At 41.4% G+C, this 26,210-nt stretch overlaps 2 protein-coding genes across 4 annotated transcripts in view; both read right to left on the reverse strand.

Moving 5' to 3' along the window:
• Positions 1-8,114: 8,114 nt before the first annotated feature.
• The window catches only part of Muted (biogenesis of lysosome-related organelles complex 1 subunit 5), a 35,112-nt gene continuing 17,016 nt past the window's right edge, over positions 8,115-26,210 (reverse strand). For 2 of the 3 annotated variants that reach the window (XM_069307081.1, XM_069307082.1), the window contains exons 3-5: positions 24,607-24,681; positions 15,285-15,398; positions 9,274-9,497 (exon numbers count right to left, since the gene is read on the reverse strand). In XM_069307081.1, the coding sequence (XP_069163182.1) occupies positions 9,333-9,497; positions 15,285-15,398; positions 24,607-24,681 (354 nt within the window). In that variant the 3' untranslated portion in view covers positions 9,274-9,332. Of the gene's footprint in view, positions 9,498-15,284; positions 15,399-24,606; positions 24,682-26,210 lie in introns of all 3 variants that reach the window. The other variant, XM_069307080.1, reaches the window with a different exon arrangement.
• On the reverse strand, positions 8,379-9,232 carry LOC123768333 (transmembrane protein 199). Its single transcript, XM_045758795.2, has one exon. It carries the CDS (start codon positions 9,230-9,232, stop codon positions 8,621-8,623), a length of 612 nt encoding a protein of 203 aa, XP_045614751.2. The 3' UTR covers positions 8,379-8,620.

Consider the following 26,210-nt stretch of genomic DNA (forward strand, 5'->3'; position numbering starts at 1 on the left):
ATACAATGTGTGTATATAGTATAATTATATAAAAAACACTGATTGTAGAATATAATATACATGTCACACACACGAGCCCCATAATTTTGAGCATAGCAATGTTCCACACATTGAACTATATAAATTCCACAAATTACACACTTTTGAATAATATTACAGCAAAAAACCAGAGAAGAAACGAATGAGAATCAAAATAATTGTGGAACATTATATTCGCTGCAACTGCTGGCCCATCTGGTGGCGGGGCCTAGTAACCTTGAGCGCTCTATCGCTCAGCGCCCATAATTTTCTCAACTTCTCTGCTCCATCGCGGCTAAAGTATGTCACATAAAATATTTTTTTTTAATTTCCCGTGATCAGAGAATGCAATTTAACAATAGAGTATAAGAGAAAATAATTTTTTGGAAATTTGTTTATTATCGGCGCACCACTGGCATGTTGTACATTTAATGCAGAGCAGTGCAGTGGTTAACAATGGATAGATGTCAGTCACGGAGGCTGTTAGGCTAAGAATATATTATAATAAGTTGAATGATAGTCTGATAATTTTGGGGGAAGAATGATTGGTCATTGATTGGACACCTGCATTCCTCGTGTTTTCCATGTCCTGTTTAAACATGTGGCTTGTGTCCAGGTCTACCCGGGTACTTAATTAAGGTACCCCACAGGCAGCCCAGGCCTCCGTCCCATGATGGCCTTCTACCACTTCACACCCTTCTAAACATTTCCTCCCCTCCTACAAGAAGACATAATGCAGCGAGCACAAGGACATTACTACACAAGATAACGACAATCAGTCTCATCATAGGGACACCGTGGTTTCCACGTACTGTATGCGTCTTGAGTTAAAAAAAACGCCCTCGAGAATCTGTCATTCACTGGAAGTTGCACAAGTGGTAGTAAAAAAAAAAAAAGGCTAATCAAACCCTAAAAATAATCAATCATACCTTTGCTTTCATAGTTGAAAAACTGTTTTCCTTCACCTCTCAGCTGCTCTTGCAATTATGTTCTGCATCACGCCCAGACACAAGAAATAAAAATATATTTCATTTTATAAAAGTATTCATTTGTGTTCCCTAATCACGGGAAAAATAATAAAAAAAATCGTGGGTGGCATATTTTGGGCCCAATAGAGCGGGGACGTCTGCCCAAAAAAAGGGGCTGACAGAGCAAGCGTCAGAGGCGGGTCCGCTCTGCCAGAGCTGTCAGGCGGGAGTTGCCACAAAGATATTACCTAATTATTTCAATATCTGATTTAATTTTTCTTAGTTTTTTGCAGTAATATTATTCAATGGTGTGCAGTGTGATCACTACACACTATTGATGAATATCCTACACGTTCATAAAACAATAAACAAATAGTATTACTGTTATTACACAATATATACACAGGTTATATATAAGTATCTGCATGTTTTGTTCACCATAACTGTACAACTAAACTGGTATGGCGAGTTCAGGCAATAAGAAACATCGCCACATACACAGTCAGTTGGCAGCTGCCTCCATGATTCAAGGCTAGATGCACTAATAAAGTGCATCTAGATTTGCATCTAGTCCTCCCCCAAGGGCTAGATGTTTGTTTCTCCCCCAACAATACTGTTTGTGGTGTTATTACACTATATACACACATTATATATAAGTATCTACATGTTTTATTCACCATAACTGTACAACTAAGCTGGTATGGTGCTCAAAGACCATAGTGGCCATCCTCTACACAGCTAGACAAGTGATGCAGACAATGCCACCTCCGTCACCCAAATGGCTCCTCCCAACATAATCCTTTTGCTGTTAAAATCGCTAAATAATACCAGTTACATATATTTTGGACATTTTAAGGCGATACCATGGTCACTAGCTGAACAGTGATGTTAGCTCGTGCTGCGTGTGCCAGCCTTGGTTGCTCAGTCAGTGCTGATGCTCTCACACCCGGAAATGTTGCCCACAATTTTTTTTCTTTAAATGGCATCTGTTTACAAGAGCCCTGAGGTTGCTGATGTGAACCCTGTGTAGCCACAGGGCTTTTAAATCTTGCATGGTACTCCAACACATCAATATCTGTGGTACGCAATTCTGTGACAGTTACTCACCACAGCTATTGATGTGTTGTGTAGTTTAAGAATTAAATCTCTGGTGCGCCCCACTTGGACTATTGTATCCAAGCATGGAGACTTCATCTTCAGAAAGACACAGCTGCATTGGAGAAAGTTCATTACTGGGCACCTAAATCATTCAAGTACAAAGTCTACCTCTCAAATCAGGAATGGTTGAGGGCTTCAGGGCTAATAGCACTGCAAACCAGGCATACCTCACCTTACCTTGAGGTTACCTTGAAGTGTTTCGGGGCTTAGCATCCTCGCAGCCTGGTCGTCGAGCAGTGTAAAAGAGAGACCCTTGTGTAGGGAGAAATAGCAGTGCTATTGAGACACCCTTGTATAGGGAGAAATAGCAGTGTATTATGTAAGAGAGAGACCCTTGTATGGGGAGAAATAGCAGTGTTAAATGTTGAAAAAAAGTCTGTAACTTTGACCCCTTTCAGATGCACAGAGCATCATCTCAACAGGAAAATGTAATTTCCTAAAAAGAAAACCAATGTAAACAAAAGGGATAAAATGGTTAAGAAAAAGCAGATTCAATGCAAGAAAATATAGAGAAACAACAGTGTTAAATGTAGAAAAACAGCTTGGAACATTATAAGACATATAAATGAAGTATTGGGAAATGTGTATGACATGTATAGGGAGGGGACATTATTGGAACCAGGCAGGCAGGGGCATGTGGCAGCTCTCATCAGTCACTTGGGAGAGGGCGGCAGTGAGAGTAAGACCTGTGTTGTGGACGGTCTCCAACAAATACAGTAAGTGCAGTATTACAGATGTTTATAGCGGTGCTTCGCCTTTTCTTTATGAGTTAGAGATAGGAATTTGGGGAAATAAGAATTTTTGGAACCCTGTGTTTAAGGAGAGTAGTGTGTTGTTATTTCAGGTGTATGTACTCAGCTGTGTGTCACATGGGGGGGGGGGGGGGGGGTGGATTATCCACATTTATTTTGTATTGTATACAGTATTCATTTTTAAACCCAGGCCCTTTGTAGTGACCTATGAGGAGTGGAATAGAGTAATGACCTTAAGTCCCAGGTTGTAGAGGGAGAAGGACCCCCCCACCCACTTTTTTTTCTGTATCAATCCTGGTGGAGGATCCAAGTAACCCCCTCCCCTCTGTTCTAAGAAGTGTGAAAAAATCTGGTATTTGTTAAATAAAATCCTTCTGTAAAATTGTACCCCCAAGGTGTATGTCTTGTCCCATGTAGTTAGAACTGGTGACTATTACTATATAGACCCCTCCACTTCCATTATTTATAAGGAAGTAAGAGCGGGTGTTGTTAGCGATACTTTAGGGGTACAGCTTTCAATCTCGTACCTTACACGAAGCCTGCTTGTTGCTGGATTTGTCGACCAGGCTGTTGGACGCGGCTGCTCGCAGCCTGACGTATAAGTCACAGCCTGGTTGATCAGGTATCCTTTGGAAGTGCTTGTCAAGTTCTCTCTTGAACACTGTAAGGAGTCGGCCAGTTATGCCCCTTATGTGTAGTCAGTCTTGGGCCTCTGATGTTGACAGAGTTCTCTCCCAGAGGACCTATTGCACCTCCGCTTTTCAACGGGGGTATTCTGCACATCCTGCCATGCCTCCTGGTCTCATGTGGCGTTATTTCTGTGTGCAGGTTTGGGACCAGCCCCTCTACTATTTTCCATGTGTGAATTACTATGTATGTCTCCCGCCTGCACTTAAGAGAATACAGATTTAGGCATTTCAGTCGGTCCCAATAGTTTGGATGTTTTACCGAGTGGATTCTAGCATGACAGGGCTGATCTCATCAAAATTTGTAAAATACTGAACAATTTTGAGGATGTTGATCCTGACAACTTTATAAGGTCAGATGTAACACAGACAAGGAACAATGGTTTCAAGTTCAACAAGACACAATGTAGGATTGGAAACAGGAGACACAGTATTAGGGGTTGAATTCTGGGGCCAACCCTTTTTTATACTGTACTGTACATTTATTTATTTAAATAAATAAATAAAACAGGAGATACACTACTTTTTCACCATCAGGGTTTAAAACCAATGGATCTGCCTATCTGCAGAAGCCATAAATGCCATAACTATATTGAATTTTAAAATCCAGTAGAAAAAATCATCGGGACAACTGGGGAGACCTTTGACAAGCTGCTGACATCCTATCCTCTAGGCCGCTAGTGTTAGTGGTCCTCGGGTAAATTCCCATGACGTGCAACATAATCAGAACAACATTGACAAACAATAATATAAAAAAAACTTAAAATAATTCAATAAGGGCAAAACAGTTTATATGCTTTGCCCTTGTCTTATTTGCCTAGAACATGAGACTCAATAGGAACTCACGATCCAAAGTTCATTGAAATAGCCAGTTAAAGGGAAAACATCACACACCCCTTACCCCGACCATAAGCTCTAGAGACCATAGACAGGTTCACTGGGATACCTGGAGAGGGTTTCGGGAGTTCGTCTACTTCCTGAGCCCGCCCTGAGCCGAGGCTCGAAGGCTTATGGAATAGTCCCATAATGGAAAAGACAAACACAACAGTGCTTGAAAATGCATCTGGTGAGAACAAAGCCCACCACCTAGCAGCAACAGCACCTCTTGCTGGGGATTTTTTATTTGCTGTGCCCAATGCAGCCCTGGGAACTTGCCTTAATCGTGATGCCCTTCGTATTATATAAATAAATATAGAGTAGAGTATAAATATATATGTGAGGTATATAAAGTCTGTCTGAAACATGTTCCTTTGAGGAAAACCAGAAAGAGGTCCAATTTAGAAAGTAAATACATACAACACTACAAAAGAAAGAAAAAATAACAAAAATATTTAAGCAGACACTTTCCCTACAAAGGAGGAATAATTCAAACAGGGAGATTGAAGAAACTGAGTAGAGATTAAAACATTCATATCGGATTTAAAAGCAATTTAAGATATAAAGAAAAACCCCAAAATATTTCTTCACATATACAAAATCAAAAGCAAAATCCACTGCCAGTAATGGACCTATTCGTATGAGTGAAGGTTCGTACACTTAGAATGAAAAAAGAAATTAGTGAAATCCTAAAAATGCAGTGTGAGGACATGTTTAGCACTCCAATAAAGAGCATGAAAATGAAAGATCTGGACGACTTCTTTACACGTGATATCCAAACCCCCTGTAAATACAGTAGAGCAGGATTTTGAAAGAGAAATTGACAACATGCCCATGCATTCAGCCCCTGGGTCCAGACTCCTGGAATTCATTATTTATAAAGAAATGCAATGTGCCAGTAGCACAGGCACTTGGTATAATCTGGAGGAAGTGCTTGGACACAGGGTAGATACCAGATGCGCTTAAATCAGCAGACATAGACTCCACTACACAAGGAAGGGGAGCAAAGCATTGGCAAAGACTTGTAGACCAGTTGCACTAACGTCCCACATAAAAGTATTTGAGAGTGATTAAGAGTCAGGTTATCTTGAGATGATTTCGGGGCTTTTTAGTGTCCCCACGGCCCGGTCCTCGACCAGGCCTCCACCCCCAGGAAGCAGCCCGTGACAGCTGACTAACACCCAGGTACCCATTTTACTGCTAGGTAACAGGGGCATAGGGTGAAAGAAACTCTGCCCATTGTTTCTCGCCGGCGCCTGGGATCGAATCCAGGACCACAGGATCACAAGTCCAGCGTGCTGTCCGCTCGGCCGAACGGCTCCCGGTCTCCAGTTTTATGGATACCAATGACCTCCACAACCCAGGCCAACATGGATTTAGAGCAGGAAGATCATGTCTTTCATAGCTACTTGACCACTACAACAAAATCACTGAGGCATTAGAAGTAAAACAGAATGCAGATGTGGTATACATGGACTTCGCAAAGGCATTCGATAAATGTGACCAAGGAGTGATAGCACACAAAATGGGGCCAATAGGAATAACTGGTAAAGGAGGACGGTGGATACTTAATTTTCTGTTGAACAGAACACAAAGAGTAACAGTCAACCATATAAAATGAAGTCCAAGCGCAGTTAAATGCTCTGTACCTCAGGAAACAGTCCTTGCACCGCTGCTTTTCCTTATTCTCATATTAGATATATACAAAAATACAAGTCACAGCTTCGAATCATCCTTTGCAGATGACACAAAAATCAGCATTTAAATTACCTCTGCTGAAGACTGAAAAACTACAAGCAAATACTAATAAAGTTTTTGTCTGGACAGCGGAAAATAACATGATGTTTATCAGTGATAAATTCCAGGTACTCAGGTACGGTAAAAATGAGGACCTTAAACATAATACAGGGGTTCAAAACACAATAAAATCTGCCCATAGTAGGAAAGAAGCATGTAAAGAATTTGGGAATAAGGAAGTCTGAAGACCTAACATTTAGGGAGCATAACCAAGCAAACATTGTGACAGCCAGGAAAATGATTACGAGAACTTTAAAATCCAGGGATCCCATCACAATGGTTGTACTATTCAAATCACTTGTGCTGTCCCATCTTGAGTACTGCTCAGTACTCATTTTCCCCTTCAGAGCAGGAGAGATTGTTGAAATAGAGGGAATACAGATAACATACAGTATATGGCATACGTAGATGCGATAAAGCACCTAAATTATTGGGATCGTCTCAAAGCTCTCCAAATGTCCTCACTAAAAAAGAAGACGAGAGATATCAAATAATGTACAGTAAACGTGGAAAATACTGGAGGGCCAGGTCCCAAATCTACACAGTAAAATAACAAAATACTGGAGTGAATGACATGGAAGGAAATGCAGAGTAGAACCAGTGAAGGGCACGGGTGCCATAGGCAATATCAGAGAACACTGTATAAACATCAGAGGTCTACGGTTGTTCAACATACTCCCAACAAGTATAAGAAATATTGCCAGAACAACCGTGGACATCTTCAAGTGAAAACTAGATAGTTTTCTTCAATTAGTGCCAGACCAACTGGGCTGTGATGGATATGTGGGCATGCGGCAACCAGGAGGCCTGGTCGACGACCGGGCCGCGGGGACGCTAAGCCCCGGAAGCACCTCAAGGTAACCTCAAGGTATGCGGGCCGTTCCAAACAACAGCCTGTTGAACAAAGCTCTCACAAGTCCAGCCTGGCCTCGGGCCAGGCTTGGTGAGTAGAACTCCCAGAACCCCATTAAGGCGGTATTGGAGTTGCCCTTTGCCTTGCCGTCCTCAACCTCATAAAACACAGGTGCATTTGCGGAAGCGCAACGACAGACCAGTATGGTCATCTTGGAAGGATGGCAAGCTAGTGGTGTGGGACTACACATGTGCATCCACACTAGCCAGTACCTACCTAGAATACATGCAAGGAAAGGGAGTGGTGCTGCTTCTTTCAGGGAAATGCAGAAAACCATTAAATACAAAGGTCTGGCACACTGCTACTGCTTTGTTCCGATCAGCTCAGAGACCCCTTGGTTCATGGGGAAAATGTGCATTGAAGTTCCTGAAGGAACTGGGTGACAAATTGATCAGTGTTACAAAGTTAAAAGTTCTTGTTCCAACACCTCAGTGTTTCTGTTCCGAGGGAACATGCCTGCTGCATCTTGGGCACGTGCCAACCTCAGAGGGGTTTGAGACGACTTGCAACAGCATTCGAATCTATTTTTGATATACACTAATGTATTCCATTGATTTTGTTTAATTTCACTTGTAATAGTTGTCATGTATATGTTAATGCATGCAATTTGCAATCATGTACAATAAAGTTCACAATCAAATAGGGGTGATAGGAGTAGTAAACACTTAAGACATCAGGGACAAATGACAAATTTTCTCTGAAAGCTCCCTATTTGCTTCTCCGAGGCTATGAGTCCCCACAACTGCACCACATACATATGTGTGGACATTTGCATATATAAGCATATATTTTGCATATATATATATATATATATATATATATATATATATATATATATATATATATATATATATATATATATATATATATATATATATATATATATATATATATATAAGCAGTATGGCCATTTGATATATACATGAGACTACAATAATACAAAAAATGACAGCTAACTTGATACAGTATATATATTTTTAATATGTGGAAGAACACTATTATTGTTTATTTATATACATAATTTTATAAGGGTGCATTGTAAATCTAAGTTTCTAAATTAATATGAAAGAGTTCCAGTTTGATTAGAGTATAATGGTACAAGCAATCTTTTTTATATAAATATTTACACATTTAATTTAATTGAAAAAATATTTTACCCAACCGTAAATCACAGCTTTGATTCTCTAAATTTGTAAATAAATAAAGCTAATTATTTGTCAGCATTAAATAATTTTATTTGCCTGAAATATCACTAATCATTAATTTGATAAAATAATTTAATATGGACATTATAAGTCCCTTTCTAGGTCTAAAAGTTATTCTTTTAGTCATTTACTGTATGATTAAATACTACAATATATATTTTACTTCAACTTGCATAATTCTGCAAATAAAATATTGAGTCTACACAGTACTGTACATTCAAAAAACTTTTAATTTATGCAAAATGTTTTAATCTTGTTTCTTTAGCTTGCTTTCCTCCCTTAAATCCTCTCTAATGATGAAGAACATTTCTGCAATTCCAACAACTACAGCCGAAATTGTGGCTATTAATGCCCTAACACCATAATCAGGGGTGGCTAGACCCATTCCAATAAAAACAGCAAAGAATGTACCCACAAGAGACAAGAGATACTGCATCCCTGAAATAATCTGTCTATTAACACTTCTCAATTCCTTACCAATATCTCCAACATTATTGCTATCTTTAAAATGAGAAGGATCAATGGATTTGGTCATATTTTTGTACTCTCGATTTTCTTGCTCAAATCGAAGTCTTTGAATTCTAGCCTCAAGTTCTGGATTTCTTGGAGGGGGCTCATACTTTGGTAAAACTATTTCACTCTCTGCTAACAACTCGTGAACCCTTTCTGATATGCCACATTCTCTCAATTTTGAATGACACCATTTTATTTCTTGAGTGGTCAAGATGATTTTGCAGTCAGTAATATCTCCATCATCTGTAAGCTTTACCTTAATACTGTTAGGAACTCCAATTGAATTTTGGAGTTGTTGGAGAATCTGTACAAACCGCTTAGATGGAATAATAGTGATGTGATCCATGGCAGAAGTAGAAGGAACCAAAAAGAAGAAAAAACAAAAACTGCAACTATTAAAAAAAATAATAAATTAGAAAAACTATAAAATCTCTTAAGCCAATCATTCAAATATAACCAGCACTCTTTTCAAGCTGTTGAAACTGAGTCTTCATAGACTGCTCTTTATCATCATAACTCTCTTGCAAAAGCTGCAACTTTTCTTGTACATCTTGCTGCACTGTTGCAAGTCTGCACCTTCTCTCACACCTCTTTTTGGCCAACAGTTCCTCCTGCAAGAATTATCAATAGAAAGCAGGTCAAGCATTTTGTCTTTTGTATTTAAATTTCATCAGATCAATAATTGCACACAAGCACAAGTGTGTGTGAATACACAGAGTAAGGGAGGGATGCTGTTACAGGAATAGACATGGATATATCACCACTTTGAATGCCAGAAGTGTACAGAAAAACAGCAGCAACAGGTATGTTTGCTCATACTGGGCAGTTCACATCTTGATCAAACCCCCCTCTTTCCCATGTATCTATTGAGTTTATTTTTAAAACTAGCTATACCATTTGTTCAATGATGTTGAACAAATGATATTCCACTCATCCATCTTGCTGTTACAAAAAAGGGAACAAGGTGGATGACAAGACTCGCCAGGGTTAAATTTGGTCATCCTATATCAAATTTTCGAGGAAATCTATGACCATTTTATAATACTGTACAGTGATTAGAACTTACCTGGTTGATACCTGGTTGATGGGGTTCTGGGAGTTCTTCTACTCTCCCCAAGCCCGGCCCGAGGCCAGGCTTGACTTGTGAGAGTTTGGTCCACCAGGCTGTTGTTTGGAGCGGCCCGCAGGCCAAAATACCCACTATAGCCCGGTTGGTCCAGAAAGTCTTTTAGAAAACAGTCTAGTTTTCTCTTGAAGATGTCCACGGTTGTTCCGGCAATATTTCTGATGCTCGCTGGGAGGACGTTGAATAACAGCGGACCTCTGATGTTTATAGACTACAGTGTTCTCTGATTGTGCCTATGGCATCTCTGTTCTTCACTCGTTCTATTCTGCATTGTCTTCCATATCGTTCACTCCAGTACGTCGTTATTTTGCTGTGTAGATTTGGGACCTGGCCCTCCAGTATTTTCCATGTTTTTGGAAATCTCATTTGTATTATATTATTTGTATTATATTATTTGTATTATATTATTTGGTATCTCTCTCGTCTCCTTTTTAGTGAATACACTTGGAGAGCTTTGAGACGATCCCAATAATTTAGGTGCTTTATCGCGTCTATGCGTGTCGTATATGTTCTCTGTATTCCCTCAATTTCAGCAATCTCTCCTGCTCTGAAGGGGAAAGTGAATACTGAGCAGTACTCGAGACGGGACAACACAAGTGACTTGAAGAGTACAACCATCGTGATGGGATCCCTGGATTTGAAAGTTCTCGTAATCCATCCTATCATTTTTCTGGCTGATGCAATATTTGCTTGGTTATGCTCCCTAAACGTTAGATCGTCGGACATCATTATTCCCAAATCCTTGACATGCTGTTTACCTATTATGGGCAGATTCAATTGTGTTTTGTACCCTGTATTATGTTTCAGGTCCTCATTTTTGCCGTACCTGAGTACCTGGAATTTATCGCTGTTAAAATCATGTTATTTTCTGCTGCCCAATCGAAAACTTTGTTGATATCTGCTTGTAATTTTTCCATGTCTTCAGCAGAGGTAATTTTCATGCTGATTTTTGTGTCATCTGCAAAGGATGACACGAAGCTGTGACTTTTATTTTTATCTATATCTGATATGAGAATAAGGAACAGCAGTGGTGCAAGGACTGTACCTTGAGGTACAGAGCTTTTAACTGCGCTTGAACTTGATTTGATTTGATTGACTGTTACTCTGTGTTCTGTTCGACAGGAAATTGAGTATCCAGCGTCCTACTTTACCAGTTATTCCAATTGACCTCATTTTGTGTGCAATCACTCCATGATCACATTTGTCGAATACCTTTGCAAAGTCTGTGTATACTACATCTGCATTTTGCTTTTCTTCTAGAGCTTTTGTGATTTTGTCATAGTGATTGAGTAACTGTGACAAACAGGATCTTCCCGCTCTAAATCCATGTTGTCCTAGGTTGTGTAACTCATTGTTTTCCATAAAACTAGAAAATTGATTCCTAATCACCCTTTCAAAAACATTTATTATGTGTGATGTTAGTGCAACTGGCCTATAATTTTTTGCCAAGGCTTTACTCCCCCTTCCCCCTTGTGCAAAGGAGCTATATCTGCAGATTTAAGTGCTGCTGGTATCTCCCCTGTACCTAGACTCTTTCTCCATATTACGCTGAGTGCTCGCGCTACTGGTACTTTACATTTCTTTATGAATATTGAATTCCATGAGTCAGGCCCAGGAGCTGAGTGCATGGGCATATTGTCAATTTCTCTTTCAAAGTCTTCCGAGTTCGTGTTAATATCTGTTATATTATCTGCAGCTTGAATGTCATTCATAAAGAAGCTGTCTGGGTCGTCAACTTTCATGTTGTTTATTGGTGTGCTAAACATCTAAACATAGCCTCATACTGGTTTCTTAGAATTTCACTAATTTCTTTGTTGTCCTCTGTGTACGTACCTTCATTTGTAATTAAAGGTCCAATACTGGTGGAGGTTTTTTATTTTGATTTTGCATATGTGAAAAAAATATTTTGGATTTTTCTTTATCTCTTGTATAGCTTTCTGTTCCAATTCCATTTTCTCAGCCTCGTATGATAGCTTCAACGTTTGTTCTATTTCTTCGATCTCCCTGTTTAGGTTTATGCTTGTGCTTGCTTGTGATAGTCGTGTCTGCCAAAGCATTTCCGTTATTTTTTTCCTTCTCCTGTACAGTCTTCTGCGTTCTCTTTCTAGAGTGGTCCTCTTTCTGCCCCTCCTCACAGGCACGTGCTTCAGGCAGACCTTGTAAGCTTCAGCTGTCAGTTGATCTATTCCCTGTGTGGGAGTTTTGTCGCTTAAAACCGTCTCCCATTGAAATGGTTGCAAGGTCTACATTCATTTTTTCCCAGTATATCCTCTTATTGTTAAAATTGAATTGATTGAATATTCCTTCTCGCTTGTTGGGTCTCTTAGACCTACTACCATTATTTATGCTAGTTCGCACTTCAATGAGCTTATGGTCTGAGTATGAAGTATCTGAGATTGTAATGTCTCTGATTAGGTCATCATTGTTTGTGAATAGCAAGTCTAGTGTGTTTTCGTTCCTAGTTGGATCTGTGATCTGTTGATTGAGCAAGAATTTGTCACAGAATCTCAAAAGTTCTCTGACCTGTGGTTGGTTATTTCCCAGGTCATTTCCTGCTATGATATTTGTGTTTACCATTCTCCATCTTAGACATAGTAAATTGAAATCTCCAAGGAAGATAATATCTGGTGCTGGGTTCACTAGATTATCAAGGATGTTTTCTATTTTGTGCATCTGTTCTGTGAATTCCTCAACCGTTGTGTCTGGCGGTTTATATATTAGAATAATAATTAGGTTTATTTTTTCTACCTTAATTCCAAGTACCTCTACCACCTCATTAGTTGAGTTTAGTAGCTCTGTGCATACCAGGTCCTCTTTAATATACAGACCTACTCCTCCATTTGACCTATTTTCTCTATCACATCTATATAAATTATAATTTCGAATCTAGATTTCACTATCAATGTAATCTTTCGTATGAGTTTCCGTGAATGCCCCAAATATTGAGTTTGACTCTAAAAGGAGGCCATTTATGAACTTAACTTTATTTCTTGACTTTGATTTTAGACTTTGAATGTTGGCAAATATGAATGATTGTCCATATTGTGAGTCACTTCTGGAAGGTTTTGGTAGTTCTCCCTCCTCTCTACCCTGACCCAGGGTGTGTTGTTGTGGCAATGGTTTGTCCAGTTTTGGAAGTGCTGGTGAGTGTGGTAGTCTCTGTAGTGGGGGGGGGGAAGTATGTGTGGGCTTGATGACAAAACGTAGTCCAGTCTTGGGCATTTCCCCCTTCCCATCCGTACTCCTGCAACGTTTCTACCTGTCTGTTCCTCCTTCTGGTTCTGCTTGCCTCTAAAAAAATTCCCGGGCTATTATATTGGACTTCCTCTCTCATAAAGCGCTGTGTACCTCTCACGTGGAAATCAGGGCAATGGAGATCATAGCATTTCCTCTCATTCATTGAGAGTTTGCATAACTTAGGGTGGAAATATCTACAAACTGTTCCAAAAGACATCTGCCTTTCCCTAACCAGTTTCGGCATTTCTGTGGGTGCATGAATGTGCATTCCGTGCCTCTGGTCCCATATCTGCACTGTCCTTTTGCATAATACCTGCAAATATTTTCATCTGTGCTTGTATTTTTATTGTTTGTACCCGTGCACGACTTGGCTACCTCTGTATTTTTTGTTCCAACTTTCTCGTTTCCGCATTCATTCTCAGTATTACCCTTATCTTTCTCCTTGTTGCTTTCGTCTCTCATTTGTGTTCTCGTCCTTCTCATTGTTTCTCTCCTTACCCCTGTTACCAGTTTGCTTTTCAATATTGCCTTCATTTTCGTGTACCTCGACACAATGTCCTTCTACATTGCCAATGTGGCTCTCTAAGCTCTCAGTCCCTGGGTTGTGTTCAGTGTTCGCTGCTATTTTTTCATACTCTGCATACATTTCTGGTAGCTTTTTTGTAAATTGTAACCTATGTACTTCAGGAATGCCATTCATTAGTTTGGTGATGTTTTCCCACATCAGTCTATCCTTGTGACAGATCCAGTAGGTACCTTGTCTGTTTGCATATTGTGTACGTAATTCTGTACAACTCTGGTGAAATCTTATGTTATAAATGTTACATACAATCCCTTCAACACTCTTCCGAAGTGGCTTAAAGCATCCTCTACATGTCTCCATGTTGGGTTTGTGGCGTAGAGGTTGTCTGATGGGATGCATCCCATCTCGCATCTCAGAGGATGCATCCATCAGACCAATGAGCCCTAATGGGGTTTTCCAGGGCCCTTAGGCTGACTGCTAAGAGAAGTCCAGGTAAGGTATTGCCAACCAGTTATCCCGGAATTACCAAACAAACAAACAAAAACTGAACCCCTGCGACGTGTACAATCAAGGGGGCCTAGCAGAGGGCCCCAAAATAACACAAGTGGTCCTGCAGCCACACCAGGCAAACAAAAGAAAAGAAAAAAAAGAAAAACCCCGCCTCCAGGAGGGATAGAACCAGCCGCTATGCCTATTATAAAACGGCTACATAGTACCTTGCGCCCCTGCCAGCGACGATACTACCTCCTACCCAAGGTCAAACAGTGGCAAGAAAAACCCCAGCTGACCACAAGGGCGGGCAATCACCGAACAACAAAAGAACCCAACGGAGGTAGTTCCGGAACAGTTTGTGGAAGATAACCCCAAACCGCAAGGGCAGTACTTACAGGGCACCTAGGGAAGGTGACTAGGTGCAAGCAGCCCCAGTACTTCTTGAATTACACCTAGCTCACACACCACTACACCGCAACATAACACCACAAGGTACAGCACTGCTCAGAGATTGGAGCCAGAGTCGAACGACTGCTACTCAACATATCAGCCTCAGAACTGGGCTTGGATAGCTGGTGCAGGGGATCTGGGGCTTCCCCTTGCCCCTACCGGGGAGGAGGGAGCTGCGCAAACAGCGGTGCAACGGTGATGGTGACATCATGCTTGTTTGCTTGTTTTCTGTTTGGGTTCTGCCTGCTAGTTCGGCTTTCGGTCGCAGTTTTTAACCAGGTGTAGTTTGTTTTGGGACGTCTACCTTTCTGGGTGCCTAACCTGGTAGATGGCAAACATAGAATGCGTCCAACCACATAGGGGTTTGCTTCTATAGGCCATTGCTCCTCGTGCCTCTCTGAGGGGGGGGCCAGGTTTTGGCTCGTGGTCCTCGGTAGGCTAGAACTCCATCGAATTGACTGATGGCACAGTCTAATATATACATATCAGCACGGTATGCTCCTGGGAGCCGGAGGGGCTCTCCACAGAAAACTAATTTAATTTTACTGTGATGGATAAAAGTTTACTTACGGAGTTGAATTTTTTTTCAGTGTCCAAGGTGTCTTCACACATGTGGAGTGCTACTTGGACATCTGCAATTGTGCGAGGAAGATTATCATCAGAGGAGTTTACAATCTTCTCAATCTGCAACACAAAGAGAAATATATCAATTGTTTTTCACTTCTATTATTTTTCTTAAAAATAACTGTGGTGCAATGAGAGCTCTAAATCAGAAAGAAGAAAATACCAAGCAATGAAATCTGTTGGGAGTTATCAGTAATTACAGTACTGCAATGAAGTTCACACTCCACACAAGCAGCTCCATGGATTCCGTATCTTGTCAAGCACAAGACTAAATTGGAGAAGCTTCAGAGGTATGGCACCAGACTAGTACCTGAGCTGAGGAGTATGAGCTAAGAGGAGAGGCTACGGGATCTAAACCTCACGTTGCAGGAAGACAGAAGTTAGAGAGGACATGATCACCACATAGAAGATTCTCAGAGGAATTGACAGGGTAGATAAAGGCAGTTTATTTAACACAGGTGGCACATGCACTATGGGGGGACACAGGTAGAATTTGAGTATCCAAATAAGACAGAGACATGAGAAAGAACTTTTTAGTGTAAGGGTAGTTAACAAATGGAATGCATTAGGAAGGGATGTAGTGGAGGCAGACTCCATACACAGTTTCAAATGTAGATATGATAGAGCCCAATAGGCTCAGGAATTTGTACACCACTGACTGACAGTTGAGAGGAGGGACCAAAGAGCCAAAGCTCAACCCCCATAAGCATAACTAGGTGAGTACACATACACACCTTCTGGGGTGTGGAGTTTTCAGTTGCACATTGGCTTTGGGACCATTCAATCTTGTTCACATTTGTGTTGCTCACGTGGCCCCAACAAAGTGAGGTGATTTGATGAAATATCTATGCCCGAGTTGACCACCGAGCGCTCTCGGATCTTGGATAGTCTCACGACTACCAAGATTTTTGTAGAGCCTGTGGTCTAGTGGTTAAAGAACCAGGTACGCCATGGTGCATAGTGCTCCTGGCTATCTGGGTTCGATTCCTTACGGGGTGTGGAGTTTTCAGTTACATATATATATATACATACGTACGTACATACATACAGTGGTACCTGTATGTATCCTTGTACATAAAATTCCTGTACCTTGGAACACGAGTGTCCCTGTATGCGAGTTTTTCGGAATACGAGCAGGATTTCCTCGGAAAATATGTCTCGGAAGGCGAGGGTTACCTCGGGACGCGAGTTTGTTGATACGCGTACAGGGCGACCTAGCGCGTGGTGGTTCGGCGATCGTCGCCCCTCTGCCCCTCAGTTTACCATTGTCTCGCGCCCAGTAACTACCCCACATCAATTCTTCACCCGGATTTTCAGTGTTTTGTTGGATTTTTGGTCATTTGACTATACAATTTGTTATTATATATCTCACCATGGGTCCCAAGAAAGCCAGTGGTAAGGATAAAGGCCAGAAAGCCCATGTGAGGATGACAATAGAGGAGAAACAAGAGATCATTCGGAAGCATGAGAACGGTACACGTGTTGTTGAACTTTGTAGGCAGTACAACAAAGCCACATCAACAATATGCACTATACTTAAGAAGAAAAATGAGATTATGGGTGATAAAGTGGCAAAAGGAGTAAGAACAATAACGAAACAAAGACCAGAAATACTTGAAGAAGTGGAAAAGTTGTCATTAATTTGGATACACGACAAGGAGTTAAGGGGTAATAGTGTTTCGGAGGCCATTATTTGTGAGAAAGCCAGGGTGTTGCACGAAGACCTTGTAAAGAAAACCCCTGCAACGAGTGATGCAGATACGAAAGAGTTTAAGGCAAGCAGGGGCTGGTTTGAAAAATTTAGAAGTGGTATCCATAGTGTTACAAGGCATGGGAAGGCAGCCAGCTCAGACAAACCAGCCGCTGGACGATTTATTGAGGAATTTAAAGAGTTTGCAGAGGCTGAGGGATACCTACCGCAACAAGTGTTTAATTGTGACGAAATAGGACTGTTTTGGAAAAGAATGCCTAAGAGGACATACATTACCAAGGAGGAAAAAGCCTTGCCCGGACACAAGCCTATGAAAGATAGGTTTACGCTTGTGCTGTGTTCAAATGCGAGTGGCGATTTGAAAATTAAACCCTTGCTAGTGTATCATTCTGAAAATCCAAGGGTTTTCAAACAGTATAAAGTGCAGAAAACCCATTTGTGTGTGATGTGGAAGGCTAATAAAAAAGCATGGGTGACTAGGCTTATTTTTTCGGAGTGGGTGAATGAAGTGGTGTGCCCTGCCATAGAAAAATATCTGCAGGAGAAACATTTTCCACTCAAAGCCGTGCTTCTCCTCGACAATGCTCCTGCTCATCCTCCAGGCTTGGAAGATGATTTGTTGCCCAGATACAATAAATTCCTCACAGTTAAATTCCTTCCTCCTAACACCACTCCTCTAATTCAGCCTATGGACCAGAAAATCATAGCGAATTTTAAGAAACTTTATGAAAGGGAACTTTTCCAGAAATGTTTTGAAGTGACTGAAGCCACAAACCTGACCCTCAAAGAGTTCTGGAAACACCATTTTAACATTTGTAGTGCTTTAAAACTCGTTGACAAAGCCTGGCAAGAAGTGACTCAAAGAACCCTGATCTCTGGCTGGAGAAAATTGTGGCCTGAATGTGTGACAGAACTAGACTTTGAGGGGTTTGAGCCTGTAAATGATGCGCCTATTGTTGAGGAAATTGTTACTCTAGGCCAGCAAATGGGCTTGGAATTGGATGGTGATGATGTGGAGGAGTTGGTGGAAGAACACAACGAAGAACTGACCACCGAAGAACTCCAAGCCCTTCAACAGGAACAGCAAGACAACGCAGCGGATGATTCTCCAGTGGAGGAGGATGAGGCAGTAGCGAATGTCCCTTCTGCAGCAATTAAGAAGGTGTGTCAGATGTGGGAAGAGATTCAAACAATTGTTGAAAAGACTCACCCAGAGAAAGCTGTAGTAGGCCGTTGCCTTAATCTTTTCAATGACAATGTGATGCCTTACTACAGAGACAGCTTGCGAAGAAGGGAAAAGCAAGCTTCCATGGACAGATTTGTGGTGAGAAAATCGAGCAGTGAGCCACAACCAGGACCTAGTGGCACTCAGATAAAACGTGCCAGGGAGTGTACACCAGAAAGGTCCTCACTGCCTGATGTGATAACGGAAGGGGACTCCCCTTCCAAACAGTAACTCCTCTCCTCCTCCCCCCTCCTCACCATCTTCCATACGCCTACAGCATTCAACAGCAAGGTAAGTAATAACTTGAACATAGTTTTGTAGGTTTATTTAGATGAATTAAGTATAAAAATTTAGTTTGATGTGGGGTTTTTGGGGTAGTCAGGAACGGATTAATTCATTTCCCATTATTTCTTATGGGGAAATTAGCTTTGGAATACGAGTTTTCGGAATATGAGCCGTCTCCAGGAACGAATTAAACTCTTAAACTAAGGTACCCCTGTACATACATACATACATACATATATACATACATACATACATACATACATACATACATACATACATACATACATAGTAGAAGAGCAGAAGTACTGTCTACCACTCTCAATGATGTATAACAAATCACTGGTAACAGAAGAACAGCCAAAAATTTGGAAGATGGCTAATATAGTCTTGAGATATAAAAAGGGTGAGACACAGGAGGCACTGAAGAAGAGGCCAGTGTCCCTAACTTGCACACTATGCAAGGTGATGGAGAACATTGTGCATATTGACTGAGACCTGGAGCAACAATGCTCCAGGTCAAAAGTGTCACCGACCCAACAGGCAGCATGATGGAGGTAAACACTATGAGCGTCGCCCTCAGACAAGGGGACAGAGCAACACTTAAACTCACACAAGATGAGAGGGGGACCCCAGGGGTCGCATCTATTGGACCCCGTGTGCCCCCGCGGGGTTTCCCAGGGCCCCTAGACTGGTATCGCTAAGTGTAAGCCCAGGCAGGGTACTGCTAACCGGCGCTCGATGCTACCAAACAAACTGCTAATGCTGAACCCCCGGGACGAGTCCACTCACGAGGGTGAAGCAGAGGGTACCACCGAAAACAGAAGGTCAAACCCAAATATAACTGAGGGAAGAGACACCAAGGCAGACCCCCACCAGGCAAAAAAAAAAAAAAAAGACCTCACAAGAGGACAACGTACCCAGGAGGAACAGAGCCGGCTGCTGTTATAGGTGAAAATTAGCTGCGCAACACCTCGCGCCCCCTACCAGTGCAAAAATTACCACTTGCCCCAAAGTAAACAAGGGTAGAACCCCCCAAAACACTCGGGGCGGTCAATCGCCGAGCAGCAAAAGACCAACAGAGATAGACCCCAAGGTGACTTGTGAGAAGATAACCCCAAGCCCCAAGGGCAGTACTTACAGGGCACTCAGGAAAGGTAACCCTAAACACATGCAGCCCGAGTACCTGTGAATATTACTCCCAGCTTGCACGCAACCGTAAGAGCAGTACTGGACCCAAGGTACAGCACAATACAAAGAGTCTGGAGCTGGAGCCACACGGCCATGCCACAATCACATCAGCCGAAAAACTGTTGGGTGGATCGCTGGCATGGGGGTCTGGGGCTTCCCCTTCCTGGGAGCAGGAAGGGGGAGCTGGGCAGACATGCGGCGAGGCTCGTGTGACGTCACGCTTGTTTGCTCGATTTCAGTTGGGGAGTTCTGTCCACTAGTTGGTCTATTTAAGTCATTTTCACCAGAATAGGGGGTTTGTTTTCCAGCGCTCACCTTTCTGGGTGCCCGTCCCGGTCGATGGCAGATATAGAATGCTCCAAATCCCATGTGCATTTCCACTGCTCCTTGTGCCTCTCTGAGGGAAGGGGGGGCAGGTTTTGGCCGTGGTTCCCGGTAGGCCTAGAACTCCAATCATCCTGATTGATGCCAAAGTTTAGGAATATACATATCAGCCTGGATAGCTCCAGGGAGCTGAAGTGGCTCCTCCCAGAAATCATAAATAAATTGAGGGGGGAATTTGAATAATCGAGAATTCGTTTGTTCACACAAATATATAAAATGCATTTTCCTAACTAATAAATTTCCTAAACCTTGAAGCAAATGGTGAAGTTTCTAAAATTGTACTAAACCTCAATCACAGTATTTAACCTTAATTCTTTACAACTTCATGGCCGATGTTATGGCCGGTCTCCCTTAAGAGTTGATTACTGCTCTCAAGTCACCCTCAGAATCACACTAACTCACACGCTCATCTCCAAGTGAAGCTGACCTTAGCTGATTGCAAAACTAGTTATCATAGTTAATTAACAAAGCTAAACCATATGTACTTGGTCAATTAAAGGGATTGAATCTTTACAGTTAAATGATGTTAATTTTTTTTTTTTTTTTTTTTGAGATATATACAAGAGTTGTTACATTCTTGTACAGCCACTAGTACGCGTAGCGTTTCGGGCAAGTCCTTAATCCTACGGTCCCTGGAATACGATCCCCTGCCGCGAAGAATCGTTTTTTCATCCAAGTACACATTTTACTGTTGCGTTAAACAGAGGCTACAGTTAAGGAATTGCGCCCAGTAAATCCTCCCCGGCCAGGATACGAACCCATGACATAGCGCTCGCAGAACGCCAGGCGAGTGTCTTACCACTACACCACGGAGACTTAAAATATATGTGTAAAATGTGTATATATGTGTAAAATATATACTTAAAATATAAATTATAAAGGTACTTGAACAAAGGAAGTTATTAAATACGATTACTGATAGTTGCATGAATTTCTCAATTTAAGGACTTAAGAACAAAATGGGAATGTGGCAATCTGCCACCGTTTGGTCGCTCCATCTTGACCTGAGCTAAGATGATTCGTTGCACTGTTTCTGCAACTCAACAAGTACCCATACTATACTATGAATTAATTAGCAAATGATGGAGACCCACATATATTTATAGAACACTTACTACTCGTTTTACCTACAATATGGAGTTCTCAGAAACTATTCTCTACAAGACAAGATCATAAGACAGAGCTCTGTCAAAATACACATGAAACACTGTAATAATCTCTCTCCTTAGCACGGAGGCATTATATCAACCCAGGTTAAAAGTTCACTCTCACTCCACACACTGACGCACGCACACGTGCCTATCATACAGTACATTCCATTCAATAAGAATATGTCCCTCTAAATCCAACAAGGTTGTTACACGATGTTGGGACGTAACTTTCAAGTCAGGTTAAAAGGCCATCCCTTCTTCCTCCTTGGAGGTGGAATGTGACCAGTCTGAGAATGGACCCAGAGGACTCTTGGTTTCCATTTCTTTTTACACAATGAGTACAGCAGTAGATGACATCTAACTCCTGCTAGCAGGCTTAAAGCTTTCTCTAACCATAGGTCATATTAAATGTTACCCTACTAGATTTCCCTAGAACACAACCCACCATTTGGTTTACAACTAGGTATTCAATTGCTGTTCAAGTTCAAGTATGTTTATTGAGACAAGAAAATACATCTCAAAGGGATAGAGTAGTTTAGGCTATTTCTACCCCTTTTTGATTACTGTTGGCAGAACAGGGGTGAACACTTAAGGATTGGTGCCCAGTCACTCCTCTATGTCTAGTGCTCGATCCAACAAAATTGCTCACGAAGTGCAAGCAAATGTGTTACCACATGCTTAGGCTAGATGTGAGCTGTCTAAAGATAGGTGAAGTTCTTAATCCTGTCTCAACTTGAGTCTAATGATTTCTGAGGTGTGCTTCATCATCTTTCAGGAGGGAGCAGATACACCTTAACAATGGAATATTCCAGTACACTACACCCATCTGTACCCATTTGGCAACCTTGTAAGTGTCATATTCTTTCAAGCCTGCATCTGGAAGCAACAGGTATTGAAAATTAAAATCCACAGATCTACATATTAAGGAGGTGGCCATGTGAAAGGAATATCACAATAGAATATCCTAGAACAAGACAGCACCCAGAAGGGAATAATCTTTAGGGACGTGAGCTCCTTTTCTTTGATATGCAAGACCTTCGGCCAGTCTAAAGTAGACCTATTTGCCTCTGTGTGCAACAACATGCTGCCTGTTCATGTGGCTTCCCAACAGCGAGTCACTTTCATTGGATGTACTGTATATTGATTGATACCAATGGAAGATGACTTAGCTCCTATATTTGATCAATATGCTACTGCCTGTGATAGCGAAGCTTAAGCAATTTGTGGGCCTCGTCCTTCTTCTAGCTTCTATGTGACCTGTTTAGACCTGGTTCCCAATCCTCCTCTCTTGTTACCTTTATTCTGCTTGATGGGGTTGTTTACCTTTCTGGGTGCCTAACCCCGGTCGATGGCAGATAAGGAAAACCTCCAACCACAAGGGGGTTTTCCAGGGCCATTGCTCCCTGAAACCTCTCTGAAGGGGCCAGGTTCTGGCGCTGGTCCCTGGTAGGTCTGAACTCCATAGCTAATGTCCCAGTCTAACATAACATACATTAGCCCGATAAGCTCCAGGGAGCCATAGGGGCTCCCCATAGAAAGGCCCTTAGCGGCCTAAGGGTTAACATTAAAAAAAAAAATTAATTTAATTAACCAATGTGCTGCTAGGGTTCTAAATTGTACTTACTTTTGGCCGCAATGGGATAGACTCCTGGAGGCAGTCGCGCGCCAGCTTCAACATGCGCGAGTTGCCACAAATATTTTTTTGTTAATTTTTTGCGTACATTTCCAAATACATTTGTTTGTTTTTTTCTTGCCAATCCTATGTATAATGAACACGTACACAATATTATGGCAGTAGAACATCTGTACTGTCCCAAGACACTGTGTTATGTGTGTGTCAAATGTGTCCACATATATTGCTTATATATCCAATGTTTCATATTCATTTATGTATATTTATAACATATTTACACACTATACACTATCACACACTATATACATTCACCATCAACACACTCAGAACTCCGCGAGTGTGAGCTGCCACACCCAGCCAGCCCTCCCTCACTCCTCCAACACCTTACTCCTTACACCTTACTCACCAACATTCCTCCTCCCACCATACTGTTATTGTTTTCATTACACTATTTACACATGTTATGTATAAGTATCTACATGTTTTATTCACCATAACTATGCAAGTAAGCTGGTATTATGTCCAAACATCAGTGTTCACCATACACTGCACGAGAAATCACACAGCAGATGACGACGCCACCTCCCTCACCAAAATGACTCCTCCCAAAATACTCCTGTTGCTGTTATTACACTATATACACACATTGTATATACCCATCTACATATGTGTTCACCATAATGAACCACTAAGCTAGTATGGTGAGCAAAACAAGAGTGGCTGTCACACACAGTGACGCTACCTCGATAACCTCCCTCCCTCACCAAAATTCCTCCTCCCACAATACTACACACAGTGCTAATTATCACCACAAGTTTATTTTGTAAAGGAACATAAGAAGTCGTTTGAAGATTCCTAGATGGATGAAATAATGCTGTGGTGCTGTGGCTAGCGCTGTGAACATCGTGAACAGCATTGATTCATTGATGTTTGAACATTGTACACAGACATTATCACACTCAGGCTCTTCTGTAATATTATCATGGCTAAATAATACCAGTTACATATATATTTTGACATTATTAGGCAATGCTGTGGTCACAAGCTGAACAGCAGTGCTGTGAGCTCATGCTGAGTGCGCCAACCTTGATGGCTCACTCAGTACCGAGGCTCTCACACCCAGGAATGTTACCCACGATTTAATAAAAAAAATGGTGTCTGTTTTCAAGAGCCCTGAGGAAGCTGATGTGAACCCCATGTACCCGCATGAGTTTTCGATCATACGCTATACCTACAAGATCTCGGAGGCACATTGCACACCCCTCGTCGAGCGCCTGCAGGCACGTTGTGCAGTTCAGTGGTTAAGTACAGATATGAATGAGAATATGAGAAACAGATACTAAGATGAAGAGAAAACAAACACAAAAAAATATACGTGGAGAGCAAAAGGAGAGATACGAGTTATATAATTGGTATACTGTATGTAGTTGTATGTCATCAATATCTTGTACAATAATCCAACAAAGTACAAGCACAATTTTCAACATACCTAGCCCTCTCTTTAATGCCAACATACCTGGCCCTCTTTAATGCCAACATACCTGGCCCTCTTTAATGCCAACATACCAAGCCCTATTTAATGCCAACATACCTGGCCCTCTTTAATGCCAACATACCAAGCCCTATTTAATGCCAACATACCTGGCCCAATTTAATGTCAATATACCTGACCCTCTTTAATATCAACATACCTGGCCCTCTTTAATTTCAGTTATGAGTTCCAATGAGCGAAAAAGTTCTTCAACTTCTCTATCTCCACGTTTTTCCTGCAAAAAAAATCCAATAGCATTAATTGAAGAAAAATAAATGGCTATCTCATAGGCAACTATCTCAATTATCCTCAAGTTCTTAAGATATCACGAACAACATCAGTTCACTTAAAACTAAAGCAAACAACCACTCTGAATTTCCAATGCTAATTTTGTAAAAGAGCCTCAAGTGTTTTAGCACTGGTCATAGAATTACTCTATAATAAATCTCTAGAACGCTGAGCTTTCTCTGATATACTTAGAAAAGCCAGAGTAATCCCCACTTCCATAAAAGTAGAGATCACACTGATGTTAATAATTAAAAACCACTATCAAACCTTCCCATATCTAAATTATTTGAGAAACTAATGTACAAACAGTTTTACTACTACCAAGCTAAACATGACTGACTTTGATCTTATTAATATGACTTCAGACCCCTAAAGAACCACTAACAATTCTATAATAAATGTTTAACTAGATACACTCTGCTCTTGATAAAAATAAGTACTCAATGGGATGATCTGTTGCCCTTCAAAGGCCTTTCATACTGTTAACAATAATAGCCTACTTCAATTGCACCACTATAGTCAGTAGCAGTATCTTCAATACTGTATTCCAATTTTACCTTAATGCTATGCACCAGTATGTCCATGGGAATGATGTTACTTTTCCCACAATTCCAATTAATACAGGATAGCATACTTGGTTCATTCCTCTTTCTCAAATGAATCAATGACCTATCAAATGCCATATGCTCTCATCCTATAATTACACTTTGGTAAGTGCAAGTGTGAGTAGACTTGCGTCTTTATCTGAACTACCTACCTAGGTTATTCAGGACTAGATGAACTCCCTTAGGTAATGTTAAAATCTTGGAAAGTTTGACTTGTTTCTTTCTAGGTGCAAAGTTGCATGTCCTAATTCCCTACCTCAATTCCATGGACCACACTGAGTGTTCAACATCAGAAGTTTGTACCTAGAGAATTCTATACTCAAGACTGTGCACAAGTTAGATACAAAACAAACAAGGACACCGTCAAGAGAAAACTAAATAGTTTTCTTCAAGATGAGCCGGACCAACCCGGCTGTGGTGAATATATGGACCTGCGAGCCGCTCCAAGCATCAGCCTGTTGGACCAAGCTCTCACAAGTTAAGCCTGGCCCCGGGCCGGGCTTAGGGAGTAGAACAACTCCCAGAACCTCAGTGTTCAATATCAGAAGTATGTACATAGAGAAATCTGTACTCAAGATTGTGCACATGTTAGATACAAAACAAACATGGACACCGTCAAGAGAAAACTAGATAGGTTTCTTCAAGAAGTGCCGGACCAACTGGGCTGTGGTGGATATGTGGGCCTGCGGGCCACTCCAAGCAACAGCCTGTTGGACCAAGCTCTCACAAGTCAAGCCTGGCCCTGGGCCGGGCTTGGGGAGAAGAGCTCTCAGAACACCATCCAGGTACAAGTACAATCCCAATGGGTGCTGCTTAATTTAAACAAAGGATAACATACACACATCACACTTCCAAAAGCTGTGCTTTGTAA

Source organism: Procambarus clarkii, chromosome 59 (genome assembly GCF_040958095.1).
Source record: "Procambarus clarkii isolate CNS0578487 chromosome 59, FALCON_Pclarkii_2.0, whole genome shotgun sequence".
Classification (NCBI taxonomy): Eukaryota; Metazoa; Arthropoda; class Malacostraca; order Decapoda; family Cambaridae; genus Procambarus; species Procambarus clarkii.